General features: G+C 39.1%; 1 protein-coding gene across 1 annotated transcript in view; it reads left to right on the forward strand.

Annotated features, from left to right (window-relative positions):
- Positions 1-12,895, forward strand: part of arap2 (ArfGAP with RhoGAP domain, ankyrin repeat and PH domain 2) — a 133,389-nt gene extending 120,494 nt beyond the window's left edge. The window contains exons 9-10 of the mRNA XM_037675029.1: positions 1,325-1,431; positions 12,496-12,895. Of these exons, the coding sequence (XP_037530957.1) occupies positions 1,325-1,431; positions 12,496-12,895 (507 nt within the window). The remainder of the gene's footprint in view (positions 1-1,324; positions 1,432-12,495) is intronic.
- Positions 12,896-12,910: the final 15 nt, after the last annotated feature.

The following is a 12,910-nucleotide window of genomic DNA, read 5'->3' on the forward strand; positions in this document are numbered from 1 at the left end:
AAACCAGCTGATCACATGCTCAAGAAGGACCATCAGCCTAACAATGGCTCATTAGCACACTGATGGCTGTTTACTGTTCAACAAGGGCTGAGTGAGTGAGCCATCAGTGTGCTAATGATCCATTGTTAGGCTGATGGTCCTTCTTGAGCATGTGATCAGCTGGTTTTGGTTGTCAGCAGCAAACTGGTTGATCCACTCTGAGAAGGTGCTATTTAAGAGACTGAGCTGAAAACAGCACCTCAGACTGAGGAAGTCTCTTGGATGAGAGACGAAACGTTTCTATATTTTTTTGCTTTGTTTTGTTTTTTGTTTTTTTGAATGTCCAGAGGACTAGATTGAACTTTTTTGGATTTTTCTACCTGGATTATTGAGCATGCATCAGGATATCTTAAAACCTACTTTCACACGTTTGCTGCAGTTCATGTGATTGTTACTTCAAAACCTTCTACATTGTCTTGTATTTAATTTGCTTATGCCCAAACATTAAATCTATGGTGGCCAAGGCCACCTTTGACCACCCCGTGGCTCCAACATTGTTCCTGGTGATGGATACATTTATGCCCTTCGCTTTCAAGTATTGGCCTTGCTGCACCGCCTCAGTCCAGCAAATTAAAAAAACAACCTCTCTTCTTCTCCACAGTGTAACTCCTTCCTACTTGAATATATTCCAACAAAATGGTGTACCACAAGGCTCAGTCTTAGGACCCACTCTATTTACTTTTCCTTTTAAATGTGTTGTATGACTGTTTATTGTTTTCTGTACCTCATCTGTGTTTTTTTATTTATTTTTAAACAGGTCTCTCTTGAAAATGAGTCCTCGTGACTTAATGCGACTAACATGTATAAATAAAGGTCGAATGGAAAATATAATTAAGGTTTACTTGCATTTACTGTTCAATCCCACTCCATAAAAACACTTATCTTGACAACTACAAACATTCACTATTCAAATCGCTCAGTGATGGGAGACATCAGCGTACCGCTTGTTAAAACTGTATTGCCTAAAAACAAAAGGGCCATGAAATGTTTTGGTGTGTGTGTGTGTGTTGTTGTTGTGTTGTGTTGTTTAGCTGTTTTCTCTTCAATCTGATCAGAATTAAACTCAGAGTGAGGTTGTTTAAAGAGCTGTTACAACAGGTAAGACATTAATTGTGCATAACTTTTCCACAGAACCCAACTTTAATAGATGTGAATGATCCTTTCTTATCTATCCTAACATTCTTTCTATTTCTCAAGAATGTGAATAACACTCCAACATTTATGGTGGTGAAATTGATTAAACATAATATAGTAATCTGTTTTTTGTTTTATGCTTTGTCTGTAGGATTACAGGGCAGGTCTTTGTATCACTGAGGTGGACCTGACTGCTGCCAACATTAGAGACGTGGATCGCAAGAGCTTTGAATTCAACACACCCTTCAAAAATTTCTGGTTTGTCTGCTCTTTATTTGTGCACAACATAAAACTGAGTGTTCTGTACTTGTAAATATCTTCCTTTTTGTTTGTAATTACTGTTCTTAGTATCTAACATGCTTCTTTCTTTTCATTTTTCTTCATGCTAAGTCTAGAAAACTCCTCTTCAGTGCAGACCCAGTGATATTTTTTTAATCAGGCTTACAGTCTTATCCGAACACAGCTGTTCAGATTTCACTGTATGAAGCAACAGGATATCAAAATGTCCTTATTTCTTAGAATATCTTCCCACATTTCAAATTGTACCTTTGCACATGATTTACACACGTAGTTTTGTACATTTTGTGTATTTTTACATGAAAAAGCCAGACCTATAGCAACAACTGTAGGTATAGATGAGCGTTTTGCTCTTATTTTTCCAACAAATGCGTAATTTTCTCAAATGCAGTAGCAGTTTTTGTTTATGTACATAAGACAAAGGTGGATGTTGTTCCAGATGTACAGTCTGATAATTGTTTGAATTCTTCTAAATCATTCACACTATTTTTCTTCTGTCTGTTTATGGCACGTTACTCGTTCTGCAATTTTAGTTCTATTTCAACAATTCTTATATGAAAGCATTCGGCTCATTCAGGACATTCCTGCTTTGGCTTGTGGTATTTGTGCAATTTTTGCTTTTTGTAATATTTAACTTTTTCAGCCATGTTTTTCTCATTGGAAATGAACAGAGCTATCTTCTTATCCTTCAAACTCTTTGTGCTGTTAAAAACATTTTACTGCTCATTTCGGCTTTGGTTCTGATTCAGCTTTTTTCAGCTTCTTTGTGTTAATTTCACCTCTGTTCACCCCTTTCAGCTTTTTTCTGCCGACTTAATTTTACAACCATTACAGCATTCTTTATTAGTTTATTTGTTGCAAATTTTAGTCTTTTTTTTGTTGTTTCTGCATTTTGTGCTTCTTTTAATAATTTCAGCTTTGTATGCTCCTTCCAGCCTCTCTTTGCCTATTTCAGTATTTTCTGCTCTATTCTGCTTTTTTCTACACATTTCTGCCATTTTTCTGCTGCTTTTCACTTTTATTTTCCTGCTTTCAGCAAATGTCAGCTGTCAAATTCAACTCGCGTTAACAGTTTAGCGATGAAACTTTTTCAGCAGCTTTCAGCAAAAATCTTTGAGCAGTAAACATTCACACTGCATTTTCACAGGAAATGCAATTTCTTTAGTGTTGCATTAAAGTTAGGGAGAGCTGTTTTTAGTGTTTCAGACTTGTTTTGTGGAAAAAGATTTGCATCAGGCTGTGTTATGTTATTTAATTTATGCCTCAGTTTCAGCTGATGTAAAACCAATAGGTTATGCACAATGACCACAATCTCACACACTGCTTAAAAAAAGAAGCGATTATAAGAAATGACAGAAATATAGCTGTTTTGGTCAAATTTTTAAAATGGGATTATGCGCGATTGCACCCGACATCTCACCAGATGTGTTAGTGTTGTAAACCCATGCGCTTAAGATGACTCTCAGCCACGGTCACATGAAACTTTAGCTCAATATTAGTCTGTTTGGCCATGTTAGAGCCGTATTTATGTTGGCTAATGTTGATTAGTTGTGGTGACTAGGCCTGTCACGATAACTAATTTTGCTGGGCAATTAATTATCTCAGAAATTATTGCAATAAACGATAATATTGTTTGAAATTTGACGATTAATAACTTTTGTCTTTTTTAAGAAGAAATGTATGTTTTGTGTGTAGTACATTTTTTGACCACCGGATGGTAGTATAAGACTGCTTGAACCAAAGGATGGATAGTGAGGGAGCGAACAGTGTGTCTCTTTAAGAAAAATGGGAGGGAGGACCATTGACATGACATGGGTCTCTATCTCTGTTCGGTTCTCAAAATGGCGGACGCTCGGTGTGGTTTGAGCTTTTTAGCGTAGCATTTTTCACACAAAGCTTTTAATTAAAAAAATCAGTAAACAAGTTCTCAACTGCTTTTTACAGAGAAAAACAACTTTTTACACGAAGGCACGGGTTTCAACCGTGAATTTTGGAGCTTCGACAAGACGGAGTTTTTTTTCCCCCCTCGAGATCGCCCTGTTAGCTTAGCTCGTAGCTTAGCTTCTCAGCTTAGCTGCTTTTAACGATCCAGAAACACGATTTTGAATGTTTAAAATGGATTTTAAAGAGGAAAGCGAACGGGAGGTGTCAGTGAAGAGCACTGAGTTGAGCCTTTTGTCATCCAGTGTCTTCAGTAGAAAGAGACACGAAGAAACGATAAAGCCGATAAATGAAAATGAGGTCGATAATTTTCATTTATCATGTTATTAAATGATTATTGTTTATTGCGACAGGCCTAGTGGTGACCATCCAAAATTTGCTTATTTTTAAAACATAATCAGTTGTAGATACGCATCCAACAATTAATGTCTTGATTGTTTTACTAAAATCTTTAGTTTGCTTGTTTATTAGAAATGTTGCTAACAGACATAAACGAATGAAAACAGACACAGACAAATACATTATAACCTGTTTTTGTTATGGCAGAGAGTGATACATAAAACAAAGTAGCTTAGCAAAAAAATGTATATATATTTTTTAAATTATTCAAGTACTGAACTTAAAACGAGTCAAAAAGCTGCCAAACTAAAGAAAAACATCAGTAACTACTGATCAAAACATTTTCGAAACTACAAGAAAGCCTGGCTGCTTGGAAGTAAAGTATTAAGAACCGAAGAATGACTCGAGACTTTTTCCCTTTCCCGTTCCACTTTGTTTGCACCACTTGACCTTTACTGTACACTCCTTGTTTTCTTCATTATAAGTCTGAATCTGAATGCAACAATTTATCGATTTACTCCTGAACATGTGAGCAGAGTGAAAGAATCATTAAAAGATCAATCCAGTCACAACAATGTAAACAGCAGTACTCCATATTTTGTCCTTTGAAAGTGGGGGAAAAAAAAAAGGTAAAAATAATGACCAACCATGTCAGAAAAGTTTAGACGCCGCTACCTTGTGAGACAAAGGAGAATCCTAAGTTTGCTTTTCCTTTATCGATTAGCTCTCCTGTCAAATCGCTTTCAGAAAACACCTTGCGAGTCAGCGTAGCCCATCAGACAACTCACACTTATTGATCAGTGCACCGTTCGCAGGACATGACAACGGTGTCCTGTACAAAAACCACTAATTATTGATTGGGGTTGTTTTTTTCCAAGCGTCCTCAGGGAGTTTTGTGTCGGTGTCTCTGCGTCTGTAGGGCTCAAATCCTTTCAGGTGGCTTCTATCCCTGAGGGTCCACAATCAATGAGCACTCAGCGTGTTTGTGCTGTAATGGCCCGTTTAGAATACAAGCATGACAGCTAACACCCTACCCCCCCCCAAAAAAAAGCTCTGGTCGTTTTTTTTTTTTTTTGCGCTTGTTCACGTTTTCTTTTTGCCATGTGTAAAGATTTTGTTTTCTTCCCCCTCGTGCTCTTAGCCGTGTGTTTGGTGTCCCATCGATCCGTTTGTGGCAGCTCCCTTTAATGGTCCCATCGTTCGGCTGCTTCGTTAACAAACCAGTTGTAATTGCGCCAAAAGACAGAGGGAGGGGAAAAAAAAAAAATCCAACGAGCTCCCGGCTTCGGAATAGTTTTGATAAGGTCATCGCTAAAAGGGTTTTATTCTGAGAGTGTTTGTGGATCAAATCGATTGGCGGCCCTGGGAGCGTTCTCCAACCTGCTCAAGGTGGGGATTAGCGAGAAACTCATCTAATCACTTTAAGCTGTGGAGACTCACTTTGGCTTTTCCATTGTTTTGCTAGCATTAAATGGACGGAGCGCTCAGTCCGTCGTGCTGGAGACAATAGCTGGCTTTTATGAGTACAGAGAATGACAATGAGGCTCAGACGAGATGGAAAATGTACAAAGCAAAGACGTTCGACTTTGGAGGAAAAGGAAAACTTTGTGCTCCTGTTCAGACAGCCCTGCTACTAAAGGAGAGCTGCAGATGAACGCCCAACTCCAGGGTATCGAGGGGAGAAATACCATAGGTTTATCTGGTTTTTGCATTTTGCTGATGTGTGATGATATGTTTGGACAGTTCTTGAACTTCTTCTGAAGACTATGGATAATGTTTGAGGGGAAAAATTGACAGTAAGATATTTGTATTATCCTAAATGGATAGTGACTTGTCCCAAAAAATCAAACAAACAAAACTTACCATTGAAACTCTCTAATTTACACACACACACACACACACATTGATAATTTGGATAAACCCACCCTTTAATAGATACTTTTAAATTTTTAGTCAAATTTAAATATTTCAAACTGCTTGAACGGCAAAAGACAAAGCATAGATTAGAACAGGGGTCTGCAACCTTTTTGATCAAAAGAGCCATTTCTGCCCCTTTGCACACTAAATAAAATGTCTATGGAGCCGCAAAACCTTCTAAAACTGTGATTATCAACTGGTCATCCATGGCCCACTTCAAACCTGTTGGAGGGGGCTTTTCTAGCCAGTAGGTGTGATATAGAAAAATATCAAATTATGATTAATATTTTTATATTTTAGGGCAAAATAAAGACTGGATTTATGTAAAGCAGACATAAATATGTAATTTTTTTTTACCAGTTTTCTAAAAATTCAAACACAAGTATGCAGGCTTATGTGATTTTCCTTTTTTAATTGTGGAAACGATTCATAAAGTATACTATTATGAAGTAATAACGTTAAAAATTAGTCCAGCTTGTTGGGTACATAATATAATTTGTAAAATGAAAATAAATACTTCCATTTACTTTGACTTTATTTTTTTCTTAAACTTTTATTATCAAGTTCACTCACTATATTTCTTCTCAGCAACTTGCCTTGAAGGTATTCCCAACAAAACATTTGGTGGATTTGAGAAAAAGATCACGCCATAAGACTGGAAGTGAGCTAAAATAAGCGACTAACAAACTACTAGAATGATGTAGTCAACAAGTTTTACTCCTTGTGTTAGTACTACCATTCACATGTTGGCAAAATAAATGACCAGAAAACTGCTAAAACTAGACGTTTCTTATTGCTGGTACAACGAACAATAAACTTCATTTTTATGTTGGTTTTGGTCAAAACTTGGGACCAAAGAGCTGCATGTGGCTCCAGAGCTGCAGGTTGCAGACCCCAGGTTTAGTAGAATGTTCCAAGTGCCGGGTGTTCATACTTCAGACAATAACCGATTTGTCCCTCACTGCCCGAGATAACATTCAGATTGGACTGGTTGCTCGAACACTAAAGTAGATGTGTCCAGTCCTGGTCCTCGAGGGCCACTGTCCTTCATGTTTTACTTATCATGCTTGTGTACAACATGAAGCGATTGTTCAACCATTGAATCAGATGTGTTGGAACAGGGAAACGAGTAAAACATGCAGGATAGTGGCCCTCAAGGACCAGGGTTTGACACATGTTCAGAATGTTGTGACAACAGAAGACAAACCAAAATGCGGAAAAATGTAGGTTTATCTCATCCAGTATGGACATATTAATAAATCACAATTACATGTTTTACTTATGTATTACTAACTTTGCTTAAAATTCAAGTTGGCATTCAGCAATTTAAACATGTGAGAATGAGATTTGTTCCCCAGGTAGCATTGTTAAAAGTCTCAGACAATACCCTAAAATCCTTCAACGAATAAGCTACCTTCCACAATCAAAAATCATCCTATTAAAACACATGCTAAAAAATGAACGGCTATTAAAAAAATGAAAAGATAAACAGTAAGAAGAATAAAAGACAACATAAGGTGCAGAGGACGGCTTTAAACCCAGAGTTCATGAGCCTCACAGCCTCAAGGAAGAAACTGCTCCTGAACCTGACTGTGCAAGCATTCAGGCTGTGCTGCCTTCTGCCCGAGGGGAGGAAGAACAGTTTGTGGGCGAGGTGGGTGTGTTCCCTCATGGTATTCCCTGCTCTGGTCCTGCATCTGCTGACGTAAATGTCCTCTAAAGAAGGGAGGCTGTTTTTTGTGAGTTTCTGACCCAGAGCAGTTGCCATACCAAACTGTTATGACAAAGGTTAGGATATTCTCCACCACACATTGATTTAAAAAAAAAAAAGACAGCACCACTGAAGCTAGCCTGCTTCAGCTTCCTCATAAAATACATGCATTGGCGAGCTGGCTGTGTTCATGAGCCATGTAAGGTCAGTGGACAGGTACAAACTCAAGTATTGGGTAATAGTGGTTACTGATCACCAGTTCCACAGTCTCTCCCCTAATGATGATGGGAGGAGTAGTATGTGCCCTCCTCCTGCTGTCCACCACCATCTCTTGGTTTTGCCACATTGATGCACAGGTTATTTGCCTGGCACCAATTGACAAGGTCTCTGACCTCCCTATTGTACCACAGACTCGCATTGTTCGGAATCGGGTCAACAACAGCTGTGGCATCAGCAAACTCTACAACATGATTGCCTGGGTACCTTGTAGAGCAATCATATGTGAGTAGTGTGTACAGGAGGGGGCTGAGGACACACCCTTGTGGGGGGCCAGTGCTGCGTGCGATGGACGAGACACTGTGGATGGTCACATATTGTTACTTTCTTATCAAGAAGTCCAGGACCCAGTTGCACACCAATGGTTTCAACCCCAGCATCAGCAGCTTATTAGCAAGTGTCCATGGGGTGGAGCTAAAATCCAGGAAAACAATCTGACATATGAGTCCCGACCTTCCAGGTGAATGAGGGCAGTGTGGATATGGATAGATCAGACACAGACTTGTTCTTTCTGTAGGCCTGCTGCTGGGGGTCCACAGACATGCCAACTGAGTCCTTGATATTGGACAAAACCAGCCGTTCAAAACGCTTCATTAATACTGGGGCCACTGGCCAATAATCATTCATGCTGTTGCTTCTGAACTCTTAGGCACTGGAATGATGGTGGACTTCTTGAAACAGGCAGGCACCACAGCTTGGGACAAACATATATGTTAAACATGTCTGTAAACACACAACACACCACCAAGTCTATGGACACATTCTCTCAAAACCTGCCGTGGAATGTTATCCTGACCAGATGCCTTCCAAGGACTGTTTTTCTGAAATGTTCTCCTCACATCCATCGCAGACATCATGAAAGAGGGCTCACCTATATACTGTCTTAGAGACTATCAAATATTTTACAGAAAAACTGTGCATGTCATAGTGTTTTTCTGTTGAATCAAACTTTTTATTTTCTTCTTTTAACCTAATATAACTTTCCAAGTTTCAAATATAGAACAAACTATCTTGCTATTGGGTAACAGTGTAAGGTAACGGGTCAAACACCATTATTCATGCTCAGTAATCCAGGTAAATATCCAACAATGTTCAGTCAGGTCATCTGGATGGTTTCTTTTTTTGCTGAGACGTTTCATCCTTCATCCAAAGGACTTCTTCAATCTGAGGAGCCAGCCACCAAACAAACGGATTTCCATAAATCAGCATACTCCACAGTGGAAAAAAGAAAGTTTGCTGGTGCTAAGATGGCCTCTGGGGCCCGCCCTCTCCCCCGTCAACTACTCTGAGACAGTTGTGCCAAAGTGGTTCAAAACACCAAAGTTCATGCTCAATAATCCAGGTTTAAAATCCGGCAGTGTTCAGTCAGGCCATCTGGACGGTTTCTGTTTATGCTGAGACATTTCGTCCTTCATCCATAGGACTTCTTACAGGTCATAATTTTAGATTATGTTCAATTTTGTAATATTTCACATAGTAACAGCTCTGTGGTAGTAAGTTCTGGTTTAGTTGCAGGTAATAAGAATAGTCTTTGGGAGTTAAAAATACATTTTAAACAATATATAAGTGTATTTTGATGCTTTCAAATTATTGCAAATGGTATATAAAAATGGCATCAACGATTTTGAACGTGTCAGGTGTTACACAGACACACTGACGCTTTATGTCTAATCCACTTTGTATCACACCAGTGCTGATATGCTAGTGTTTGATTACAATTTAATCCAAATTTCAGTTTGTTTGTTTATTTATTGCTCTTTTGAACCTACTTTTTGGGCTTATTTGTGGCCAGGTGGCACTACAGGTCTTAAAACTCTTCAAAGCATGTAAAGCATTTAAAACCTATTCATATTCTCTCCTTGCTGCCTTTGTACTCTTTAAAGCTTTTCGGATATGGTGCTGTGGTTGAGCCGACAGTGTGAGCAGTCGTCTCTTTGGATGGGCCCTGGGCAAAGATCGGCCAGCACAGTACGGCTGAACCCAATCAACCTATTGATCTTTGCTGGTTTGCCTGGGCGAGGCCAGCCTAGTGCACATCCTCCACTCCAGGCACAAGGCTCCCTCTTCTACTTCCCTACCCCCATATCTTACTTTACTCTGGTTGCCATGGACACTAGTGGTCCCTTATCTCCTTAAAGTGTCTCTTTGAGTTAGGTTAGGGTGCTGGCTGCCTCTTTTTTGTTGTGAGTGCTTAGTGTATATTTAGTTGATGTTTTTCTTAGTTCATATCTTAGATGTTATTACTGTTTTTCTTATACATTTTATTGTTGGATGTAACTGGGACCCTGTGTACATAATTTCGCTCCACCACATGTACCACATGAGGTGCGAATGACAATAAAGAAACTCTCTCTCTCTCTCTCTCTCTCTCTCTTGTTCTTGCTGTCACTTTTCTCACTCTCTTGTTTGAGCTCCACAAAGACACAAACAACAAGATTGCTTCTTTCATAAATGTTCAACTGCATGTATTTAGCTGACCTTTCATTACCTTCAGCAAATCTTTAAATTTTAGCTGGGAAGAATGTTATTTTTTACCCTTTTACATCACCCTTGACTCTCTTTGTACTTTCAATGTCAGTTTAGGCTCAAACTTCAGGTAACTTCAGGTTAATTTTGGGATTTTCAGTATTCCAAAGTCGATTCCAAGGTTAGTTGGACGTTTGTTGTATAGACGCTGGTCAACATGTGTAATGATTTAGTCTTCGCATGGAGGTGCAAATTGGTGTAAAACTGTCTGTGGGGCAGGCTCCATTTTACATATCTGCTATGTAGGTGGAAATCTACATCAGCTCAAAGAGTTAAAATATTTCACTACAGAATGAGGCATCCTTTGAAGGAACTGAAACACCAGCAGTTGTTGCCATTTCCTTTTGTTTTTCTAAATAGTCACTAAGTGTATATGCTGGTAACATTAGTTATCTAGCTAACAACTAACTTCATTGTAATGTCTGATGATTGCCAGTAGTATCATTAGTACATCAGAATATTTCAAACTAAATATGACTGTGAAAATATTATCATTTAAAAATAGGATGCTGTTTTTTTTGTATTTTTTTCAATACTTTCTAAGAATGACCCACGCATATTCAAAAAACAGAAAACAAACAGAATATACAAACTACATATTACAGTGGTTCAACCAATTAATTATCTTGAAAGAAAAACATAAAACACCTAAATTTGCGAGTTTCTTTGCCAAACCAATTCATTCCACATCATGTGAAATGTGTTCTAGAAATAAATGTTCGTATAAAGGTGTCAATTCGATCTATACCATCAGGGAACCCCTAACCTTTGCTGGTGTGACCGTATACATTTTAGGGGTTAGGGTTATGAGGAACAAGGGATTTAAGATTTGACCTTGGAACATCAAACGGTACCTTTAAAACTTGTGCTGTCTGCCTTTACAGACAGTCTTCAAGGCAGATAATTCAATCTTGGTTTGCAGTTACTGTTCTTAATAGTGACATGACTGACACAACAAGGCTTCCTCTTCTGTAGTGCAATGTGTGTAATTATCCTTATTAATGGTTAACATTAGAAAATTATTGACCAGTTTATATCATAATCAGGGAAAAAAACACATGGCATTATTTGTAATATTTCCTTACACTTTACATTTGCACAAGTATCAACAGAACAAGCATCACCTTCATTTCCAAACCTAAATTCTTCCATCTCCATCTTCTACTGCTTATCTGTAGTCTGGCTACAGAGATAACAGGTCCAGGAGAGAAACCCAGATATCCCTCTCCCAAGTGACACTTTCCAGCTCCTCCTGTGGGACACAAAGGTGTTCCCAGGCCAGAGAAGATACACAATCCCTTCTGCAAGTTCTGAGTGTTCTCCAGGGCCTCTTAATAGTGATATGCTGGTGAAGATTTTCAGTTCTCATTCTTTTTTTTTATTGAACGCTTTTTGAACTCTTAATAGTGGTCCATGCTCAGAAAACATCTAAAGAGAGGTGTTCAGGAAGCATCCTAATCAGATGCCCAAACCACCTTAACTGATTACTTTTGGTGCAATGGAGCTGTGGCTCCACTCCATGCGCCCCACCCCCCCAGTTGATGGAGCTCTTCATTCCATCTCTAAGGCTGAGACTTGCCACCCTACAAAGGAAGCTCATTTTTTGCGTCTTGTATCTGGGATCTTGTTGTTTCAGTCATGATGCAAACCTCATGATCAATGTTGGATCGTAGATGGACCAGTAAAGTTAGCTTTGCTTTTCAACTCAGTTCTTTAATTACAACAACCAATCAACCAACACCCTCATAACTGAGGGCAAGGCCCCAATCTGTCGATCCATCACATCCATCCTACCATCACTCAGGAACAAGATGCCTAGATACATAAACTCGTCCATCTGAGGCAAAGACTCTCCACCGAACCTTAATTTATCTCTTTGTATATTTAGTGACAACACTTTTGTTTTTGATGGAATGCTTGTTAAACATGATTTCTTCTATCAACACTCTAAATTGGTAGTGTTTCTACACATTGACCATGACCATTTTCAACTTGCCTGAGTTTAATGTTGAAATAATAGCTGGAAAAAAAAGCCGTCGTTAGATCTTTGTAGATTGTCAAGTTGGGAGCTGAGACAGATTGATTTATTTGCACTCCTTCCATTGCTTCTTTCAATTTCACCTTATCTATTGCAATCACACAAAGATACTTAGCAACACCCTTCCAACCCCCTTCCCATAACTGCTCCAAGTACTGCACACCCTTATAATCCTGCCAAGCTCTACTATGTTGTTTAATTGCTCTCTCAAATCAAATCAATAGCAGTGAGCTATGTGTTGGAGTCGGGAGTGAAAAAAAAAATGTGATTGTTACAGCTTTGTGGCGAACTCGGAACGGGAGAAGGAGGAGTGGATTGAAGCGGTCCAGGAATCGATTGCTGAGACACTCTCTGACTATGAAGTGGCAGAGAAGATCTGGTTCAACAAGGCCAACAGGAGCTGTGCCGACTGTTGTGCCCCTCAGCCGGAGTGGGCGTCAGTCAATCTGGGTGTGGTCATTTGTAAGAAATGTGCAGGTAAGAAGCACACACACTTTCATTTGAAAATATACATTTATATGTGTGTTATCTCCAAGAACCCTCGACAAAAATCACAGACTCGTTGGTGTGGGAGGGACAAGTCTGAGCTGTACGCTGTTTGGGGGTGGGGCGGAGACAAAGCACAGCTGAGCTGTGCGCTGTTTGTGCCAAAAGTTTTCAAAGGGGGGAGCTGTTAGCTTAATGGAAGAGAC

This window comes from Nematolebias whitei, chromosome 1, assembly GCF_014905685.2.
Source record: "Nematolebias whitei isolate Nwh7 chromosome 1, NemWhi1, whole genome shotgun sequence".
Classification (NCBI taxonomy): domain Eukaryota; kingdom Metazoa; phylum Chordata; class Actinopteri; order Cyprinodontiformes; family Rivulidae; genus Nematolebias; species Nematolebias whitei.